The sequence below is a fragment of the Narcine bancroftii genome, chromosome 4 (genome assembly GCF_036971445.1).
Source record: "Narcine bancroftii isolate sNarBan1 chromosome 4, sNarBan1.hap1, whole genome shotgun sequence".
Classification (NCBI taxonomy): domain Eukaryota; kingdom Metazoa; phylum Chordata; class Chondrichthyes; order Torpediniformes; family Narcinidae; genus Narcine; species Narcine bancroftii.
This window is the reverse complement of record NC_091472.1, coordinates 219,483,697-219,504,619: the sequence shown is the minus strand read 5'-3', so window position 1 is coordinate 219,504,619 and position 20,923 is coordinate 219,483,697. Positions and strand designations below refer to the sequence as shown.

The 20,923-nt window shown below is 42.6% G+C and overlaps 1 protein-coding gene across 4 annotated transcripts in view; it reads right to left on the bottom strand.

Moving 5' to 3' along the window:
- The window catches only part of LOC138761594 (receptor tyrosine-protein kinase erbB-4-like), a 910,121-nt gene that overhangs the window by 91,512 nt on the left and 797,686 nt on the right, over positions 1–20,923 (bottom strand). For all 4 annotated transcript variants that reach the window (XM_069933967.1, XM_069933965.1, XM_069933966.1 and 1 more), the window contains one exon: positions 5,393–5,548. In XM_069933967.1, the coding sequence (XP_069790068.1) occupies positions 5,393–5,548 (156 nt within the window). The remainder of the gene's footprint in view (positions 1–5,392; positions 5,549–20,923) is intronic.

The window sequence follows — 20,923 nt, the reverse complement described above, 5'->3', positions numbered from 1 at the left end:
TTGACTTGCTATTCTTTACTTCCATTATTTTCAAACAAAGGAAGCCATAATCAGAGGCTCGCAGACAAGTTATGCTGAAATTTCGTGATATCTCTATTCATATTGTGAAAGATTCTGCCCCCGAAATCCTGGCAGAAAGAATGAAATTTAAAGAAGTCATGTCCAAACTTTATCAAAAACAACTTCTCCCTTCTTTTTATTTCCAGCATGGCTGAAAATTTCCCCTAAGAATTGTCCTCCTAAATCAGGGGTTCCCAAGCTTTTTGTTCCTCTCTACCCCTTGGGCATTTTTATAGGTTCCCGTGTACCCCTAAAAATTAAGGATAAAAAAAAATGACATTGTGCAATCTGACTGCAGATTACAACACCATGTGGTAGTTATTCTCTCAGATCTCTCAGATCCCCTGAAAAGTGCAAATGTACCACTGGGAGTACATGTACTCCAGTTTGTGAATCCCCGTCCTAAATGGTTTAATACTCTACATCAAGCTTGGAAGTTTCTGGAAGAAGGTAAACTGTTTCCTGGTTATGAGATGTCATCGCTGAAGATATTTTTGGATTCATTTCTTTCTTTCTGTTTTTTTTCTTTCTCTTTCTGTATTCTTTTGATAAAGTAAAAAAGTAATAGGGAATATCTTCCTTTTTTTACACATATATAGTTTAATTTTATAGGTTGTTACCTTTGGTTATTATTCTTATTAATTAATTAATGGTTGATATTGTACTGGGTTTGTAAGGTGGTGATCATTTCTTCTTCAGTCTTGTAATTTTTAGACAGCTAATCTTGCTGTCTGATGGCTTGTTATGTAGAATTCAGTTTGTTTTGTCCATAATGAGTGGGAATGAACATAACTTTGTAATTCCTGTTTGGAGCACTCCCAGCTGGAGATAGGTGTTAAGGGTTGTGTTGCTGGCCTCTTATTGGGCCGTTTTTGGGTTTGGGGGGGATGGGGTGGGGTTAGTTAGTGTTAGCTTTCTTTTCCTGAGCAGCTTTGTGGTTATGGAATTTATCACTTGTTTCTCTGTTATGGTTCATGCTGTGCTCTATTGCCCTCTTTGGAGGGTCCATGAATATGCGTGACCAGTATTCATTTTTAATTTTATTAATATTAATATGGCTATAGATACATAGAATTTTATTTATTGGAATATGAATGGCCTTAATCACCCTATTAAGCGCAAATATATATTTAATATATTTAAAAGATTTCAGGCCAATATTTTCTTTACGCAGGATATGCACATTATAAAGAGGATGAATGTCATTTTAAATAAAATTTTGGAAGCTTTTACAATTCCACTCCCTTTCTCAAGCTAAAGTTAGAGGTGCCTCCATTTTTATTGATTCTAAGATTCCACGTACATTTTAATACAATATCTGATGTAGCTGGAATATTTTTAATAGTTACTGGTTCACTGGGAAATAAGAAGGTGGTAATGGTTAATTTGTGCTCCTAATATCAAGTGTCCTGAATTATTTCAAAAGGTTTTTAATTATTTACCTAATTTGAATGAATACATGTTGATTATTGCTGGAGATTTCAACTGTTGCTTAAATCCTTTGATTGACAAGTCCTCCACCATTCAGACACTTACAAATAAATCAGCTTGTTATATTAACGCTTTCTTGCTGGATTATGGTTTAGTCGATATATGGAGATTTTTACACCCAAAGGAAAAGGAATTATTTTTCTTTTCTCATGTATACCACACTCTAGAACAGATTAGTGTTTTATTGATACATGACTGGTGCCTTAGATAGGAAAAATGTGAACATGACGCAATCACTGCTTCTGATCATGTGACTTTAAAGCTTTCTGTTTAAATCCCCAGTGTCACTTCCTGAGCTCAACAATGGTGGTTCAATTCCCCTCCATTTCAGTATGAGAAATTCATTAGCTTTATTAAAGATCAGATCTTTATCATTTTTCAGACAAACTCTACTGAAGGAATGTCCAATCTGGTAATTTGGGCTGCAGTTAAAGCATTTTTATGAGGACAAATAATTTCTTATTCTGCTGGATTTAGTAAATGTACTAAAAATGAACTGACAGTATTTGCTAAAAGAATTAAAGAGATTGACAAAATTATATTCTATGACACTTAGAATGGACCTTTATAAGGAAAGAGTAAAACTTCAAACTCAGCATGATTTATTAACTTACCCTATTGAGAATCAACTTAAACTTAAATCTCAATTTTATGTACATGGAGAGAAATCAGGTAAACTGTTAGCTAGCCAACTGAAGGCAGCGGCGACTAAAAGACAAATTTCAGAGTTATGTAAGAAGGATGGAAACTTTACTTTTGATCCTGCTGAAATTAATAAAGTGTTTCAGGAATTCTATACAGATAATACAAATCTGAGTTTCCTCAAAATTCTATTTCAATGGATAGATTCTTGCAATGATTGAATATTCCCAAAATATCACCAGAAGATCAAAACTTTTTGGAAGTACCAATTTCTGAGTTGAAAGTTTCTCAAGCTATTTTTTTTTCTCTTCAATCTGGCAAAGCCCCAGGTCTGGAAGGCTTTATGGTGGAATTTTTAAAAATTACTAATTTACTTGCTCTTCAACTATATAAAGTATTTGAAAATTCTATTTATTCTGGGACCTTATCAGCAACATTTTAATGAAGTGTCCATTTCAATGATTCCTAAAGAAGATAAAAATCTGACTGAATGTACTTCTTTGTTGAATGGAGATTTTAAGGTTCTTTCTAAGATTTTGGCCAGTAGATTGGAAAATATCTTTACCTCTGTTATATATAAAGATCAGACTGGATTTATTAAAGGTTGTTATTCACATTTTAACATCTGTAGATTATTGAACATTATTCCCCTTTAGATATAATTCCAGAACGTGTAGTTTCTCTAGATGCTGAAAAGGCTTTTGACAGAGAAGAGTGGAACTATTTATTTGAAAAATTAAGGAGATTTAATTTAAATTGATTTATAATACCCCCTTAGCCTTATTTAGTCTGTTTAAGGGAACTAGACAGGGATGTCCTCTTAGCCCCATTCTATTTGATCTAGCTCTCTGGCAATAGGCTAGAGGTTTAAGGGATTGTCATAAATGGAATAACTTATTAAGTTTCTTTGTCTGCAGATGACCTATTAGTTTATATTTCAGATCCTGAAAGATATGTTATGTGTTTTCTCAATTTAGCTCTTTCTCTGGATATAAATTAAACCTTCATAAAAGTGAACTTTTATTCTGATTAACATACAGGTCCCTCTCTACACTCAACTTCCATTAAAGATTGTCAGAGATAATTTCACATACTTAGGGGTTAAAATTACTAAAAGATTTAAGATTTATACAACTCAATTTTTCTCCTCTATTCGAGTATGTGAGATTTTCTTTTTCTAGATAGTTTCCTTTATCATTATCTTTAAAAGGCCATAATAACAGTTAAAATGACAAAATTAACCAAGATTTTATATCTATTTCAAGTGATTTCAGTTTTCATCCCAAAGTCGTTTTTTGATAATGTTGACTCAAAAGTTGCTTCATTTGGAAGAATAAAACTCTAGAATTTGTAAATTTCATTTACAAAAATTCAAAAAAGATAGAGGTGTAGCCCTACCTAATTGTAGATTTTATTACTAGGCTGCTGTTTGCTATCTAACTTTTTGGATTTTTTATTCTGACAAATTGGATTGTTCATTATGGACAGATTTAGAATTGAGATCAATACAGCAGTATTCAGTGGCCTCCTTATTGGGTACCTGTCTTCCATTTAGTTTTTAAAAGATCAATAAGAATATATCTAATCCAATACTCAAACATATATTGTGAATCTGGTTCCAACTTAGAAAATGTTTTAATTAAAAAAAACTTTAATCTCGTGCTCTATCTCATAGTTTTTTTTGACCATCAATTATTAATGAACCCTTCTCTACATGGAAAATCAAAGGTATTATTTATTTTGAAAATTTATTTAAGGAAGGTTGTTTAATGTCTTTTGAACAGCTGGCAAGTAAATATGACCTACCAAATATTCATTTTTTAGATATTTGAAGATTAGAAATTTCTTAAATACCCCGTATTACCAGACTTTCCATTTGTAGATCCACCAGATCTAGTTGATAATATTTTTTCAATTGAATCCTTCCCAGAAAGGATTAATTGGAATTATATATGATAGATTATTGAAATTCCTTCCTGTATTTCATAATGAGATTTAAAAAGTTTGGAAATTGGAACTTGTATGACACTTATTGGAGGATCTATGAGACAAGATTCTTAAACTGGTGAATACCTCTTCAATATGTGCCCGACATCCAATTCAGAGTGGTGCATTGTGTTCACATGTCCAAAGATAAACTGGCTTCTATCTTTTCTAACATTAACCCTTATTGCGAGAGATGCAAATCTGATATAGCTACATTGACACAGGTCTTGGTCTTGTCCATCCTGAGAAATCTGTTAGAAAGAAATCTTTAATATCTTTTCAACTGTATTTCAAGTGAAGCTATGACCCAATCTAATAACTGCTCTTTTTGGGGTTATTGAACCAGACATAAGAAGTTTTTCTGTACCCGTTCAACAGGTTGTGGCCTTTGGTACATTGTTGGCTAGAAGAGCCATTTTATTCAAATGGACTCTAGACCTCCAACAGTGCTTCAATGGTTTTCCCATATTATGCCGTTTACGGTTAGAAAAAAAAATTAGATATCATGTATTTGATTCGTTGGTGAAATTGGAAGATACATGGTGACCTTTTATGTCTTATTTTCATTTGATGTAAATGTTTCTAATCAGATTAGATGTACATGATCTTCCAGATGAGATATAGACTTACCTTTGTTTTTTTGCTTTACAGTAGGAATCAAAAGCTACAAAATATGTAACCCTCAGGATAAGCTGCTCAGATGTTTTATTTTAGGTTTGTTTTTTTTTTAAATAGAGTAGGTTAGGTGGGTTTTTAAAATATAGAAATAAATAAACAGACAAATAAATAAATAATATGTATGTATCTATATGCTTTTAAAAAAAAAAATTCTGTCTTGATCCAGTGTCGTGGAGGGGGACCGAGTTTACACTGTTTGAAGTTTTAAACAAATAAAACGATTGAAAAAGAAAGAATATTATATATCTATTTGCAGTATTTATTGCATTTTAAAAATTCAATTAAGTTTACCATAAAAGCTTTTGTCACAAGAACCTGCCGACAACTGAGAATTTTGGTACACTGAGTGAAAATGAACTGATTGTCACTCACTGAGAGCGGAGTTAAGGGGATGTGAGATCCAGGTGAATGTGTGAAGTGGTTGAGGTGAAATGCAGTGGGAGGGTGCTGTGTGGAACCAAAGAACCCACAAGAGGAGAATGTCCTGTCTCTGTTTGTGCTTCACATGGAATTTGACATGAGCAGGCCCACCAACCTTTCCGCCATCGGCATTGTACTCTTTCTCGTCCACGTCCAGCAGCCTGGCCAAGCCAAAGTCGGTGATCTTTATGTGATTCGGAGACTTCACCAGCACGTTTCTTGCTGCCAAGTCTCGATGCACCAGTCGCCTCTCTTCCAAGTACATCATCCCCTGTCAGATACAAAACAAGTCTCCCTGTTAATCTGATCCCTTCTCATGGCTGCAGTGAGATTTGGTCTCAGAGCAAAGTGCAGGGAAATAATTGATGCCGAAAAACATTGCAGTGAGGTTCTGCATTTTTCCAGGGGATTCTAAAATTCAAAGTTTAGATTTATTTTCAGAGTATATACATGATATCACATAAAGCCCTGAGATTGTTTTCCTTGTAGGGCAGGCAGAATTTCAAATGATCCGTGGTGCAAAAAAACTGTACTCAAGAGAAGGTACAGAATATGTATGAAAGATAGAAATATATTTGGGGGTGGTATGGTTGGGCTGTGGTTACTGCATCAGCGACCGGGACCAGGATTTGAATCCTATGCTGTCTGTAAGGAATGTGTACGTTCTTCCCATGTCTGCGTGGGTTTCCCTGCGGGACTCTGGTTTCCTCTTAATATTCAAAATGTACTGGGGATTTAAGTTTATTGGGTGTAAATTGGGCGGCATGGACTTGTGGGCTGAAATGGTCTGTTCCCCTGCTGCGTATCTAAAATTTATAAATTTATAAACAAGAAAGTACAAACAAACTGTGCAATACAGAAAATAAATATTTCCTTCTCAGAGACTTGCAGATTGTCCTGATTGGCTCCCCTCCAGAAATATATCCCCTTGAGCAGCACACCCATGCCAAGTTGGCTGCTTTCAAAGGCTTCAACAGCACGAGATATGCAATTTTAAGCTTCCGCTGAGCTGAAGTGGAAATTAGAACAGAATTTTGCATCTGTGCAAGAGTGTGCTTCTCATGGCCTCTGGTCAAAAGACTGGCATCGAAGATGGGAAGTTGTGCAGACATTGCCCTTCTCTGGTGCTTAATACCGTAACTGACAATCCCATAGACAGGGCTCTCCAGCCTTTCATGGATAAGAGAGCCGTCACAATTGAAAGCTGGGGAGAGTAAGGATTGTACCAATGTATGGAAGGAGGAGGTCGTGAACATAATGTTCAGTCTTGGGCCTCACTTACTAAAGATAAGTTGAAAGATGATAGGGGTTGGGAGTAATGGATACTTTACTGTCCTTTTGGGACATTAATGAAATTTCTGGGGGGTTTCGCTCAACTTGATCCCCACCGTAAATTTTTAAAAAAATCTGCAGATGCTGGATGTTTGAAATAAAAGCAGTCAGTGCTGAAAATACTCAACAGGACAGGCAGTATCTAAAATCAAGTTAATGTTTCCAGCTGATGATACACTTTGTCCTGAACTGCCAACTCTCTTCCTGTTCCTACTTTCCTTTACTCCGAGTTGCCCCCAAAGGAAATAGTTTCACATTCACTTCTCTTCTCAGTTCTTTAACTGTCTTCAGCAGCTCATCCCAAATTGGCAACTTCCAGTTAACACTGGCCCAGTCTATTCACCTGCTCCTCACACCTCAGTCTCCCGAGCACTAGCTTTGGTGGGAAAGGTGATGGGCGAAGGGGAGGAGGTGAGAGAATGTTACGTCACAAAGGGGCTGCGCTTGATCAACCAGGCAGCGCTTTGGAGTCATGCCCAAACTGTAGAAGCTTCCCGAGCTTGAAGAACCATAAAATACCAATGTGCTTGGGAGATGGGGGCTCACCTTCACTGACATTGGGAGACAATCTGGCAAAGTGTCTAAACCAATGACAATAGAACAAAAGGAATGACATTTCCAAATATATTCACCCACACACAGGGGCACTGTGACTAATTAGCAGGAGGAAATGATGAATTTAGACTTAGTTCTGTCAACTGAAAGCTCTTATGGACCAATGATGTGGAACTTTACCAAGAGATTTTGTCATTTAGTCGGACATGGAGAAGTAAAAGCAACAGACTCCCCAAGCAATTAAAATGCAGTCATATTAGGACATGAAGGCTGACTTACTTATCAAGTCCTGGAGTCACAATGCAGAGAAACAGGTCCTTCAGCCACTCATTTATACCAATTCCATGCTAACCCATTTTATTCTCCTCAATTTACCAGATTCTACCATTCACCTATACATGGATAATGAACAATTAATCAACCGACCCACGTGTGTTTGGAAAGCGGGAGGAAACCGTAGCGCCTGGAGGACACTCGCGCGGTCACAGGGAAAGTGTGCAAACTCTACCCAGACAATGTCCGAGGTCAGGATTGAACTCGGGAATCTAGTCCGGAGCTCTTCCTCCTGTGCTCCTATGTGACTCAGCAGGGTTATAAAATGGACAAAGGACATAGATGGTTGATCCGTGTACATCTCGGGTCATCACGTTCAGTAGAGTCCAGCTTGGGGATGCAGAATTAAAAGTTAAAACCCCGTAAGCTCCAGTAAGTTTGGGGATTGTAATGCATCATCTTCCAAGTTGGAAAGAGGCAACAGTTGTATTATGGATCTATGGAAAACAGGGTGGTGGGTTCTTGAATTAACAGAACAACACAAGATTCAGGAAGTGAGATTGCTACACTGGAAATTCACTTGGTTCTTCTCATTCAGATCTTACCACTGAAAGGAGGAACCTGGCAAGATGTAATGCTGAATGCTGTTGGACAAAGTCGAAGGGTACCATGTCCCATCTCGGCCTCCCTCTGTGATTTCAGATGCTCCCTGTTTTAAAGCTCAGCTCCAGTAGCCTGGAAAATGTTTCCCTCCCATGAGAGGGTCGGGCTGTCGAAGGCAGCTCCCCGATTCTCTCGGCCCCCACTTCACGATACTGACAGCTATTCACATGCAGACTTTGCCGTGAGAGTATGTAGACAGCAGAGCCAAAAACCACCTGCAGGAAAGGGAGCAGATTGCGCTGCTGAGGGAGAATTCAAGCACTGCCAAACCAAATCCACCGCAAATTGGAGGGACAAGATCTTAAATGTCGATTTCTTTGTTAACCTCCCCCCCTCCCCGGTTCTCTCTCTTTCCCTATTCCCCCCTCTCACCTGCTCCCCTCTCCCCATTACTTCTCAGCTTCTTTATCTTCTACTCTCCCCCCTGTATCAACCAATTAGCCAGCACTCCGCCCCTGCCCCTTCCTCCTCTCTTCCCCCGATCTTTTATTCCGGCTAATTTTCTTATACCCAAGGAAGGGCGCAGGCCCGAAATTTTGTTGGATCAGCTTGAGAAACCCTCATAAGTTTTCTCCTGGAAGAGCAAGAACTATCTTCATAGGAGAATGGAACAGTGCAGCTAATTATTTAAATAAAACTGTGATCCGGTGATTGGATGCGGATAAAAACAAACCCACACAGCAGACTGGATATCGTCAAAGCTCTCTAAGAACAAAAGAAAATGTGGATACCAAAAGCTTTTTACACATTAATGAAGACATTTAAAGTTCAAAGTTCGGATTTCTTGTCAGAGCACATACATGACATCACTTACAACCCTGAGATTCTTTTTCCTGTGAGGAAATTCTGTAAGTTAACAAACTGTACCCATTGTAGAACTCCATCTGCACTAGCTGCAGCTGAGGAGAGGCAACCAACACTCACCCTATCCCAGATACACTCTCTTTCCATCCCTCCATCAGGGAGATGGTTCAAGGTGTGAAACTGCACACTAACATGTGTGAAGACAGTTTCTTCCCTGCAGCCATCAGGCTCCTGAATGGACCCCTCTGCAGTGCTGTCATGCTGCCCTTTGCTAAATGCTAATTGGTATGTCACTGTCACATTTGCTCCTCTACTGTCTGCCTGTCCGAGTTGACTTACTAACCTGTCATCTGCCCTCTTGAGCACCCTTTCTCACTGCAAGAGATGAATTATCTTAAATTTCTTAATGGATTTAGAAATCACAAGGTGCAGATGAGTAAGGACCAGTTAGACCAATGCACTGTCACAAAGGGTCTGCAATCACCTTCCCCGTAAAGGCAAGGAATGCTTCTTCAATGTACACAGAGAGCTTTGTTGGAACAAAAGCACAAACTGCTGCAGGAACACAACAGGACAGATAACATCTCAAGAAGTAGATGTTTCAGGTCAAGACCTTGCTTTGGGATGAGGAAATGTTAAAGCTGGGGTGTGACCTCTATCTGACTGGTTCCCAGACATCGTCAGTGGATGGGCAAATAAACAAAGTCCCTGTACAGAAAATTTCAAACTGTAGTCAGCTCACGAGGCTCAAGGAATGATGGAGAACAGGGAGGGGAGAGCAAAGTGAGATGGTGGGTTGGAGTGGAAGCAAGACCCCCCCGCGCAAATGTCGTCGATCTTGATTGAGGCCAGCATTGCCTCGACTGCCTCCAGTTTCCATAAAATCATAAGATATAGGAGTCGACGTAGGCCATTTGTCCCATCGAGTTTGCTCCACCATTCCATCATGAGCTGATCCCTCCTCACACTCCCCTGACTTCTCCCCATAATCTTTGATACCCTGACTTATTCAGAAACCTATCTATCTCTCCTTTAAATACACCCATCAACTTGGCCTCCACAATCACCTGTGGTGGCAAAATGAGATTCACCACTCTCTAGTTAAAGAAATTCCTCCGCATCTCGGTTTCAAATCTGGAGTTGTGCCCTCTCATCCTAGATTCCTCGCCCATGGAAACAATTCTGAAAGATCTATTCTGTTCTGGCCTTTCAGCAGTCCATGAGACTCCTTTGTCTGCCATCTCCCCATTGATCATTTCAACCAGTGGGTTCGTCAAGATGTAAAGTCAGACCATGAGTTCCACCACTTCATTCAATGAATAACAAATACAGTCATTTTCTGTTTCCCAATAGAAATGAAAAATAAGAGAAAATAAATAACAAGGGAATGAAATCTGGGGCACAATGCCCTCCTGATGCCTCTCCATTGCCTCCCATGCGCTATGGTTTATTGAGGGTCAGAGATTGTCCTACTGTGATGAGCAGCAGAAACATTTTCTTCTCTGAGATTCCCACAGGTCCCCGTTCCAGGAACACTTGTGTTCACAATTCCCGCAGTCCAAGCAGATTCTCCACATTGCATACTGATTGCCTGGTTACCAGGCTTGCTGAAGACAGTCACGGTAAACTGAAGCCCCTCATCTTTGGTCTCTTGCTCGATGAGGACTCTCGAGTGGGGTGGTAATTATTCAGCATGATGAAATGTTTAAACAGTTGATGTGCACTGTTGCTATGTGGCTTGCAAAACAAATGCCACGGACAAAATGATACGTTTATCAAACAAAAATCTCAGTCCAGAAATGTTCTGCCTTCTGAATGACCTGACCAATGCAACCCAAGGGTGCTTGGGGCAGGAATAATGCTGGGGGTGCTCAAGAGGGCTGATGACAGGCAGACACTGTGATGTTGCATGTATGCAGCATCACCACCACCACTGACCACCCAGGTTATTGGTAGAGGAGATTGATATCGGGAACAAGACGGTTAATATATGAAGAGCATTTAGAACCATAGAACACTGCAGCACACAGAAAATGGCCCTTCAGCCCATCCAGTCCATGTCGCTCTTATTCTGCCTGGTCCCACTGATCTGCACCATATCCCTCCATTCCCCTCCCATCTGTGCACCTGTCCAAATTTTGCCGAAATGTCAAATCCGAGGTGATATTCACCATTTCACCTGGTAGCTCGTTCCACACACTTACCGCTCTATGCCTGAAGATCCCCTTAATGTTCTCCCAAACTTCTCACCTTTAATCTTTAACCCATGTCCTTTGGTTCATGTCTCACCTAATCTCAGTGGAAAAAAAAAGCCTATTGGCATTTACTCTATCTCTTCCCCTCATAATTTTGTATACCTCTATCAAATCTCTCTTCATTGCTATACTCCAGGGAAAAAAAATCTTCACCTTTTTAACCTTTCCTGTGATTCAGTTCCTCAAATCCTGGCAACATCCTCCTGAATTTTCTCTGCACTCTCTCAATCTTCCTGATATTTTTCCTGTAGCAATCAAAACTGCACGCAATGCTTGACATTTGACTTCCCCAGTGTCTTATAACTATTTTTGGATTGATGGCTCTGGGACTGTACTCAATGGAGTTTAGAAGGATGAAGGGGAATCTGACTGTATATTGAAAGGGCTGAATAGAGTGGATGTGGAGAAGATGTGGGAGACCATGGACCAGAAGGTTCAGCCTCAAGATAAAAGGACGTCCCTTTAGAACAGTGATGAAGGCTATAAAGGCCAGAGGGTGATGAACCTATGGAATTCATTGCCACAGATGGCTGCAGAGGTCAAGTCTTTGGGTGTATTTAACATAGAGGTTGATATGTTTTTGATTAGTTTTTGATATGGGTAGAAGGCAGGAAAATGGGGTTGAAAGGACAAATATACCTGGTGTAATTTGAATGGAATAATTCTGTTCCTAATCCTTATGGACATTCCCCAAGGGAGCAACCAACCAAAGTGTGGGAAGATTGCAATGGTAGTCCCAGTCTAGTAACCTCAGTATGATGCAGAAACACCCTTCACTCTTTTGTCTGCATCCCAACAAGTTCACCTGCTGTTCACCTATCTTCTTTGACTGCAATTCCAAATCTATATTGATTTTCACATGCTTAAACCTTCCTGTGTACCACTTCTGTTTTCCCTGCCCCACAATTCTCTGCAACCTACACTCTCCCATAATTCTATTCTCATCCCCAGTTTCATTACCTAACCCCCCACCCCCACCCTGCTGAAAATGTGCCCAAGGTGTCAACCTCTCCACACCTTTGGGACACCTGTCGTCATGTCTGCAAACCCTTGTCCTTTGAGCATCTTTTCCAAAATAACCACATTACCTTGGTGCCCAATATAGACCAATTCTCCTGTGAAGTGCCCTGGGACATGGTTTCATGCTTGAGGAGCCAAGGGAGTGAATGGGATGGGAAAACCTTTGATGGATGTTGATAGGAATGTGGCCAGACAGCTGGGGCCCCTCAAAGCCATCTGACTTCTGCTGAAATCTAGGCCCCATTGTGATGCCCTTCCTTCAAGGTCCGTCAATTAAAAATCCAGACATTCAAATGATCAGTTTATGACTTTGAACAATTATTTTTGAGACATTAATGTGATTGCTATTGATTCCAGTCACACAAGCAAACCTGATACCTTTGCCACACGTCAAACAAATTATGGCTGATTTACTAAATTAAACACCAGTCTCCTAACTGTTTAAATCTTTTATTTCATGAAAGTAGTGTGCATAGAATTGTTATTAATAATAAATTATATAAATTTCACTTTAACGATGCAGCATGGTAAAAAGCCCTTATGGGCCATGAAATCCATGCAGCCCAATGACACACAATTAACCAACAGGCCCAGTACACTTTTGGAGGTTGGGAGTAAACCAATGCAGAATGAACCTACAAACTCCTTACAGTCAGCGCTGGATTCGAACCCTGGTCACGGGTGCTGTAATGGCATTTAAGTAATTTTGAGAGGACCTACAATGAGGTCTTTCTCTGCTGATAATAGAACAGTTTTCACCTATGAAGCAATAGGTGAAATACAAGTATTCACTATGTATAGTGATACAAGTATTACTTGTATTCACTATGGTAGAAGTCTGAAAATCCAGGACTGCTCGGAGATTGGGTCAGCAGGATTTTCAGATTTACCGCTGTACATTTAAAATTAAAATTTAAGAAGGAATAAAGAAGAGACGAACAGGTAAATTTTGATAGTTTATTCATTAGTATGCTTCATTTATCAAAACGAGGAGTTTTAAAGAGAAATACAGTCAACGTGTGGTTGCTTGTAGAAACTGTACTTAAGTATACATGTCCACACACAAAAGCCCGCTAAATTTAAAAAGTTTGAGTTTTTGAAAAGACCGGATTCTCGAGTGGTCCATATTTCTGGCATCTGGTTTTTTTGGACTTCTCCTGTAATCCCTTTTATTTTTGGTCGCAGGATGCCCGGCCCTTGTTGCCTTCCCCTGAGAAAGTGGTGGTGAGCAGCCTTCTTGAATCACTGTCAGTCCTGTGGGAGGAGATGCTCCCACAGTCTGTTGGGTGGGGAGTGCTGGGCTTTGGATGCAGGCGCAGTGACCCATTCCAGGATAGTGTGCAGCCTGGAAGGGAACCAGTAGGTGAAGGTGTTCCCCCATGTGCCATCTTGCTGGGTTTGGGGACAGTCTGGAGGGTCTAAGGTGAGCAACAACCAAGCACTTTGTTAATGTGGCAGAAGGCAGCCATTGTGGACCAGCTGGGAAACAATAAATGCTTCAGGAGGTTAACAAGGTGCCAAGCAACTGGATTACACCCCCACAGATGGTGCTGACTTTCTGGACCATGCATTCAAACAAGATTCCTGGAGGCATCAGTAAGGCCTTGGGATGTTAGGAGAGTCCCTCACTGCTGTAAACCCTGTTCTTGCAGCAAAGGTATTTAAAATTGGGGTTCTGATCACTGGTTATGACTTGATACTGATGATGAGAGACACATGCTGGCAATACCCTTGCGCGTTAAGGAGAGATGAATGAGTTCTCACTTGGCCGAGATGGTCGTTGCCAGGCACTTGCATGACTGTGGATGTTACTTGCCATTCATCAGCCCCAATGCCTGGGCACTGCCTAGCTCCTGCCACATCCAAACGCAGGCAGCTCCGCCTGCTAGGCAACTACGGGCGGAATTGAATGTCTCTCATGTCCACACCGTTGACCTCATGACAGAGGTAGGTTGCTGATGGAACAGCTGCAATTGGATGGGCAAAGTGAGCCTCACCAGTGATGTCCAGAGGCAGGGTGTAACCCACGACCACCTCCCTTTTCCCGTAGTATAACGTGTTCCCCTTGACTATCTCCCTTTGCCCGTGCTATAACATGTTCCCCATGACTATCTCCCTTTGCCTGTAGTATAACCTATTCCCCATGACCATCTCCCTTTGCCCAAAGTAAAATATATTCCCCATGACCATCTCCCTTTGCCCGTGCTATAACTAGTGCTCCCATGACCATCTCCCTATGCTCATGCTATAAATGGTGTTCCCATGACCATCTCCCTTTGCCCGTGCTATAACTGGTGTTCCCATGACCATCTCCCTTTGCCCGTGCTATAACTGGTGTTCCCATGACTATCTCCCTTCTCCCGTACTATAACTGGTGTTTCCATGGCCATCTCCTGATAAGGAGGACTGCCTGTATTCTGGGACTGGAGCAGAAGCTGTCGCTCGGAGCTGGGCCTGATGTTGGCCATTGGGGCTTTCCAGGAGAGGTCTGCTCAGGTAGACGGGACAAGATGGGCAGTCAGATGTTTGCCCACAGGCAGAACGGTCCCCTCTCTCCCAGCGGCAGCGCCAACCATGGAGGCTTGGTGGCTCTGTCCGTCCAGCCTTCTGCGCACTCTCTCGCTCTGGCTCCAAAGCATGCGCTGGACCGCTGCATGCCACAGGCCTGGAGCCTTTATCCAGCTCCGCAGGGTCCATCCACTGCCCAGCCCACCCCATCAACTGACGACATCTCATCCTTCACCTGTCCCTGACAGGAGCACTGGGTCAATCTATCCCATGTGAATGAGAAAACCTGCACAACACTCCGTGTTGTAAATGTGACACAATAAAACCAGAGACAAACTTTATGGGCTTTCTAGAGCATCCTAATGTTCTGTTTTACTTGTATTTATAATGGGATCAATACTTGTCTGAATCAGACACAGTTTGAAACAGACAATATTTGTCAGGGGAAGAGATTCCAGGATATGTTCAAAGCTTCCTTGAAAATTTAGTTTCCCCACTGATTCCTAGGAATCCCTGACCAGCGATGTCTTAAAGTGGAGAAGAATTACCGTAGATCACCATTGTCACTGAGCCAGCGGGATTATAATCCAGCACTGTCTCTCAGGAGTTTGCATGTTCTCTCTGTGAGGGTTTCCTCTGGGAATCTCAGTTTACTTAACCTACTAACCCCGTATTTTCCAGGGATATGCAGAGTTGGTAGGTTAAGCATTTGGGTGATGTGGGCTCTTGGGCCAGAAGAGCCTGGTACTGTGAAGTATCTCCAATAAATCTGAAATTGGATTCTGAGGTCTCTGCACTATTTGAACTCTTGAAACATTCTGAAGGCTCTGTATTATTTAACCCTTGAATCATTCTGGAGTGATCTACACTATGTAGCCCTTGGTCCAATCTGAAGGATTCTGCACAATTTAACCCTTTAATCATTTTGGAGATGTTCCGAGACACAGTCGCAGTCGGCCTTTCCTAAAGATGGTTTCAGCATTGTGACGACATGTTGCGGAATGATGCCAATGTCTCGGTCCAATAAAATGTTCTGAGATGTACCAACAATACAGCACAGAATGAGGCCATTTGGTCAAGTATATCAGCTCCCAGCAGAGCAATCCCAACATTCCCAATCCCCTCATTTTCCCCCCTTCCCTTCCCTGGCTCCACCTGCCCACTGCCCTTCATCCCTCCTCCTTCACCAATCTCCTAACGGCCCTTATCTCACCTTCCTCTCCCTCCTCTTTATCCCCGTAGCCAATGATGTAGGGCCTTGGGGCAAAATATCTCCAATTCCTTCCCTAATCCCTGATGCTGCTCAATCTGCTGAGTTCCTTCAGCTTCCAGGATCCACACTCTCGTGCCTCTGTTGAACAATGTTTTACAGATTTATCCACTTCAAAAAAAAACCCCAAATCAATACATTTAAAAACCATCGACACAAAATCAACATATCCTTGAAGAAGGCAGCCATTTGGCAAATCAAGCCTCTGCAAGCTCCCAGAGCAGCCCCCTCCAACAATAATTTTCCCCATATGCCATTCTCTCCACCTTTCCCTCAGCTCTCACCAGATTCTCCTCGCCATTTACACACTGGGGTTAATTTACAGCTGGCGTTCATACCACCGATCCGCACACTCTTGGGATGCGGGAGGAGACCGAAGCGACAGGAGAAAGCCCAACAGTTAAAGGGAAAGGGTGCAAAGTCCTGCGAGGCACTGGGATCAAATCCAGGTCATTGGAACTATGGCAGCACCTCAATAATCTTGACCAGTCAGTGCCACAAGATTTAGCTTAGACTTAAAAATAATCATACTTCTCACTGATTAAACACCAGCAAAATATTTCCCCTCCAAACTTCCAACCAGGATTTGCCTGAGGAAGACCCAGGCAATTAGCTGGTGTGAAGAACTGTACAAAGATGTTATATGCAGACTCTCCGAGATTTCTCTCTTTCTCTCTCTCTCTCTCTCTCTTTCTGTCTATCTAAATAGCAGTGAATACTGCTGAAGGCTGATTTCTAAAGCAGTAAAAAAGACAAAGGTTAAATTACTTCTGAACTAAACCAGCCCTGGAGACCACTAAAGTGCACAAGTATTGGCGGATGTTTGTCCACTGGTTGTACATCATTAGTGTTCTTTTAGACAGCATTATTGGAACAACCTGTGAAAAATTTAACATAAATTAACATAATTACTCACCTTCTAGTCCTTTACACTGCACCCCTTAAGTTCCTGTGCACGTTTGTCCCGGTGCTTTTATGTGGCCTGAGTCATCAGCTGGACGTTCAATTCATAGGTGAGTTTTGCAGTGTGATTTAGACTTCAGGCTTCCCCTGAAAAGTAGTAGGGGGTTCTGCAGGATAAATTGTGGTGCAGGAATTGACTAAAAATTCCTGCACTTCCCTTTTTAGACTGCCTGTGTGACGGCAAATCTTGTTGATTGTGCCATTACACGCTTGCAGTTTAAAAACCCAAATCTGGAGCTCCTCCAACAATTCTTCATCTGCTCACGATTCCAGCAACCTGTAGTCTTTGTGTTTCATCATCCCGTCTCTATTTCTAGTTAAAGCCCTGCCAGTGAATCTCATCTGCACTCTTGCCATTGCTACCACATCCTTTGTATAGTTGCTGTTGAGTTTCTCTATTTTCTGCCTATGGGTCCGTACACTCTTTTTGAAGGTAATTGACAGGACGAATATTCAGGTTGCTACAATTAAGAGTGCTACAGGGGACCTGTTCTCAGCTGCATTAATCAAAGCGCACCAAGTTATCGTCCTTTCCTGTATCTGGGATCATTTTTTAATGCAAAGTGGTCTGACGGGAGGTGCTTGGTGGGGCGGGGGGGAAGAGAGACTTTTCACTTTCCAAATGAGGCACGATTTGAACTTGGTCTTTGCCGACTGCATTTCGAGCGTCAAGTGCAATGGCGGATCTGTTCGAGAATCGAAGGGGTGAGTGGGTTAGTTTGGCTGAGGTGTGACAAACAAAATGAAAGTTGGCAGGCTCTCCAGCGACTTAATAGGACCGGTGATTACTGCAGAATTGTCATTATGGCAGTGTAAGTAATAGTGCTCTCCAGGGCCACTCTGCCTCCAACAAATTACTGGAGAGTGCGAGAGAGAGAGAGAGAGAGAGAGAGAGAGAGAGAGAGAGAGAAAATGAATTAATTAATACCGCAGCTGACAGACACAGCCTTTTGCTTCTCAATTGACTTCCGAAACTCCACTCAACTTATTTACTCCAGTTCTTTGATAACACCAAAACGCCTACAGTGGCTGAGGTTCTGCTGCACAGAGAGTACCTCCAGGATCTATCTGAAAGCGTTTGCTTTATTGTATATATCAACCATTGACTGTGATTAGCTCCACATACAGATCACAGAGTATGTCTGGTCCATTGTGTTGTGAACTCCATCAGAGGAGCTCTGGACCTCCTTGTGAAGCAGGTGACCCAAACGATTTATTATTCTCCCAGAGAACAAAATTCCTGCTCCATTGATTCCATATCCTCTCTTTTGCAGTTAACATGAGAGATTTTAATGATGGAAATTAGAATATTCCCTAATTCGGGATCCAATGTCCCTCTCAGGCACTCACATCAAATAGAACACTGGTGAGCTGCTGAGTACAACATGTTCCACACTGTCCATGAGGCCCTCACTTGGGTAGGTTTCACACAGCCTAAATGCTCCTGACACACTCATCTGTCAAAGCGTGACAGGGAGGAGGTTGGTGCAAAAGGTTTGTTAACCCACGGGCAGGGAGACTGCTGAATGACTGTTAAAACAACTCTCTGTAACTCTATTATTTATTAATAATATTTATATCTGCTGTGCATATGGTTTGTCTGTATGTGTGTTTGGACTGGAGATTGCTGTTCCATCGGGTTGTACTGGTACAAATGGATGACAAATGAACTTGACATTTACTGTCTCCTCTCTCTTTCTGTCAGTGAGCAGTACAGGGGTGTAGGGAGTAGAGCTCAGACACAGCTTCACCATGGTCCAGTGCTGTCTGTGTGGAGTTTACTTGTTTTACCAGAGACCGTGCGGTTTTCCCCTGGATGCTCAAGATTCAATTTATTGTCATGTAATAAAAACAGTGCCATATTACATAAAATTGCCTTTTTCCTGCTGTAAGGCAGAAAATGTCTGAAGCGCCTCTTACAGTGAGAGAAAGAGAAGCAAAAGAGAGTACCCTCCCCTCCTCAGAGTCACTGTTTCTGTAGACCCTCCCAGAGTCACTGTATCTGTAGATTCCCCAGAGTCACTGTATCTGTAGGACCGCCCCCCCCGTCACTGTATCTGTAGATTCGCCTCCAGAGTCACTGTAGAACCCCCCCCCCGCCGAGTCACCGAGTGTCCATAGATTCACCTCCAGCACTCCCCGCAGCCACACAGAGTCCAGTCCAAACCATTGACAATCCGAGCTCCAGATCCGAACCCCCGACACAATCAGGGACCCTTCAACTACTCTTGAGCCAGTCTCCAGCAGCCTGCAGGCAGCGTGGATTCCTCAGCTTGAGTCAACAACAGTCCCCTGCCACAGAACCCCTCACTGGTCTGTTGCCATGGTCGTCATCCCGTCGGTCATCTCCTCTGCTTCTCCTTCTCAGACAGCAGACGGGGGGGGGGGGGGGGGGGGAGCAGTGGTTTCTCCATTTTCTGCTGCCCTCCTCCAGTCGCCCGCTTCTCCAGAATCCTCAACCCCTCGTGGCTGCCTCTCTGATCAGAGGCGCCACCATCTTGGGTGCAGACCCCGCTGTCATTCATGGGATTTTAAATAAAACTACCGTCAGATCCTTTAACAGGCTGTTTAAAGCCCTTGTGGAGATGACAGCAGTCGGACTAGGCAGGTGGACCCCACGGGAGAGCTGTGTTTCTGCTCCCAGCTCTCCTTGGGTCCACACCAGTGGCAGGTGCTGCCATTGCAGAAATTTACAGGTTTCCTCTTTCCTTCCACATCCCAAACACTGGTCCCTGCAAATCGTGAGTGGGGGTGTTCTGAAGGGAGTGGATTGGAATATCAGAATAGGTTACAGGGAAAATAGTGGGGAACATGGGATTTCTCTGTGAGCCAGTATGGACAAGAATGGTTGAATGGGCTTCTTCTGCACCATCAAGAAATAGGGTAACTGTAGGAGAGCGGCTGGGGATCAGAAAGAATGAGGGGAAGAGGGGATCGGGATGGGTCAGGAGTGAGACGAGTCAGGAGTGAGACTGGAGTCGGGACAGGTCAGAAGTGAGACTGAGGTCAGGAGGGGTCGGAAGGGCATTAGGAGTAAGGCTGGATTCAGGAGGGATCAGGTAGGGTCAGGAGGGACTGGAAGTGAGGCTGGGCTCAGGAAGGATCAGGAGTGAGACTGGGGTCAGGAGGGATTGGGTGAGGCTGAAGAAGGTGGGGGCCAGTGGAACCTTGGAGTACATTAAGAACTCCTTCAAGGTCATAGCCCAATTAAAGGGCTTAAAATGGTCATCTTTATCAGTCAAGCCATGAATGCAAGAGCAAGGAGATTTATGCAACACTGTCGATAATTCTCACCACCCATTACAGGAAAGGTGTGATTGGATTGGAGAGGGTGCAGAGGAGATTTATTGATGGTGCCAAGCCTGGATAATTTTACCCATCAGCAAGGATTGGAGAGGCTGCCAAGTGAATGTCAAGAATAAGGATGTGCAGGTGTTCAATTCCATCTGCACTTGGATGGGTGAGAGTTGAACAACTCTCAAGAGGTTAGCGGGGTGAAGGGACACAGATCGGAGGGCCAGCAACCTCACCGAGCATATTAATTCTTTCCATCACCACTCGTTATCCACAGCGAGTGTCACTACACTGACTAGTTCCTCTGACAGCACCCTTCACACCTGTGGCCACATCTGTCAAGGGCTGGGAGAGCAGTTGTATGAAAGCATCACTTGCCCAAGATTCCCCTCCATGGTGTATGACCTCCTGCCCCTGCTCTTCTTTCATCATTCCATGGCCAAGGCAGGGAACTAACTCTCTCCTTGAAAGCTGTGGGCACATGCTCTGAAATGATTCCAGAGGCAGTTCACCACCATGCCAAAGGCAACCACACCTGCCCTGTCAGCAATTCGATCACGCAGAATATGAAGCAGAAAGCACAATCAACTACGCATACAATCATGGCGGCTCCTTTATCTGCGAGGAATATTTATAGTATTTCTTGACACTTCGTCGTGCAAAATGTTTCAGAACTAATTGGCCAATAACATAGCAATGAAGGGAGAAG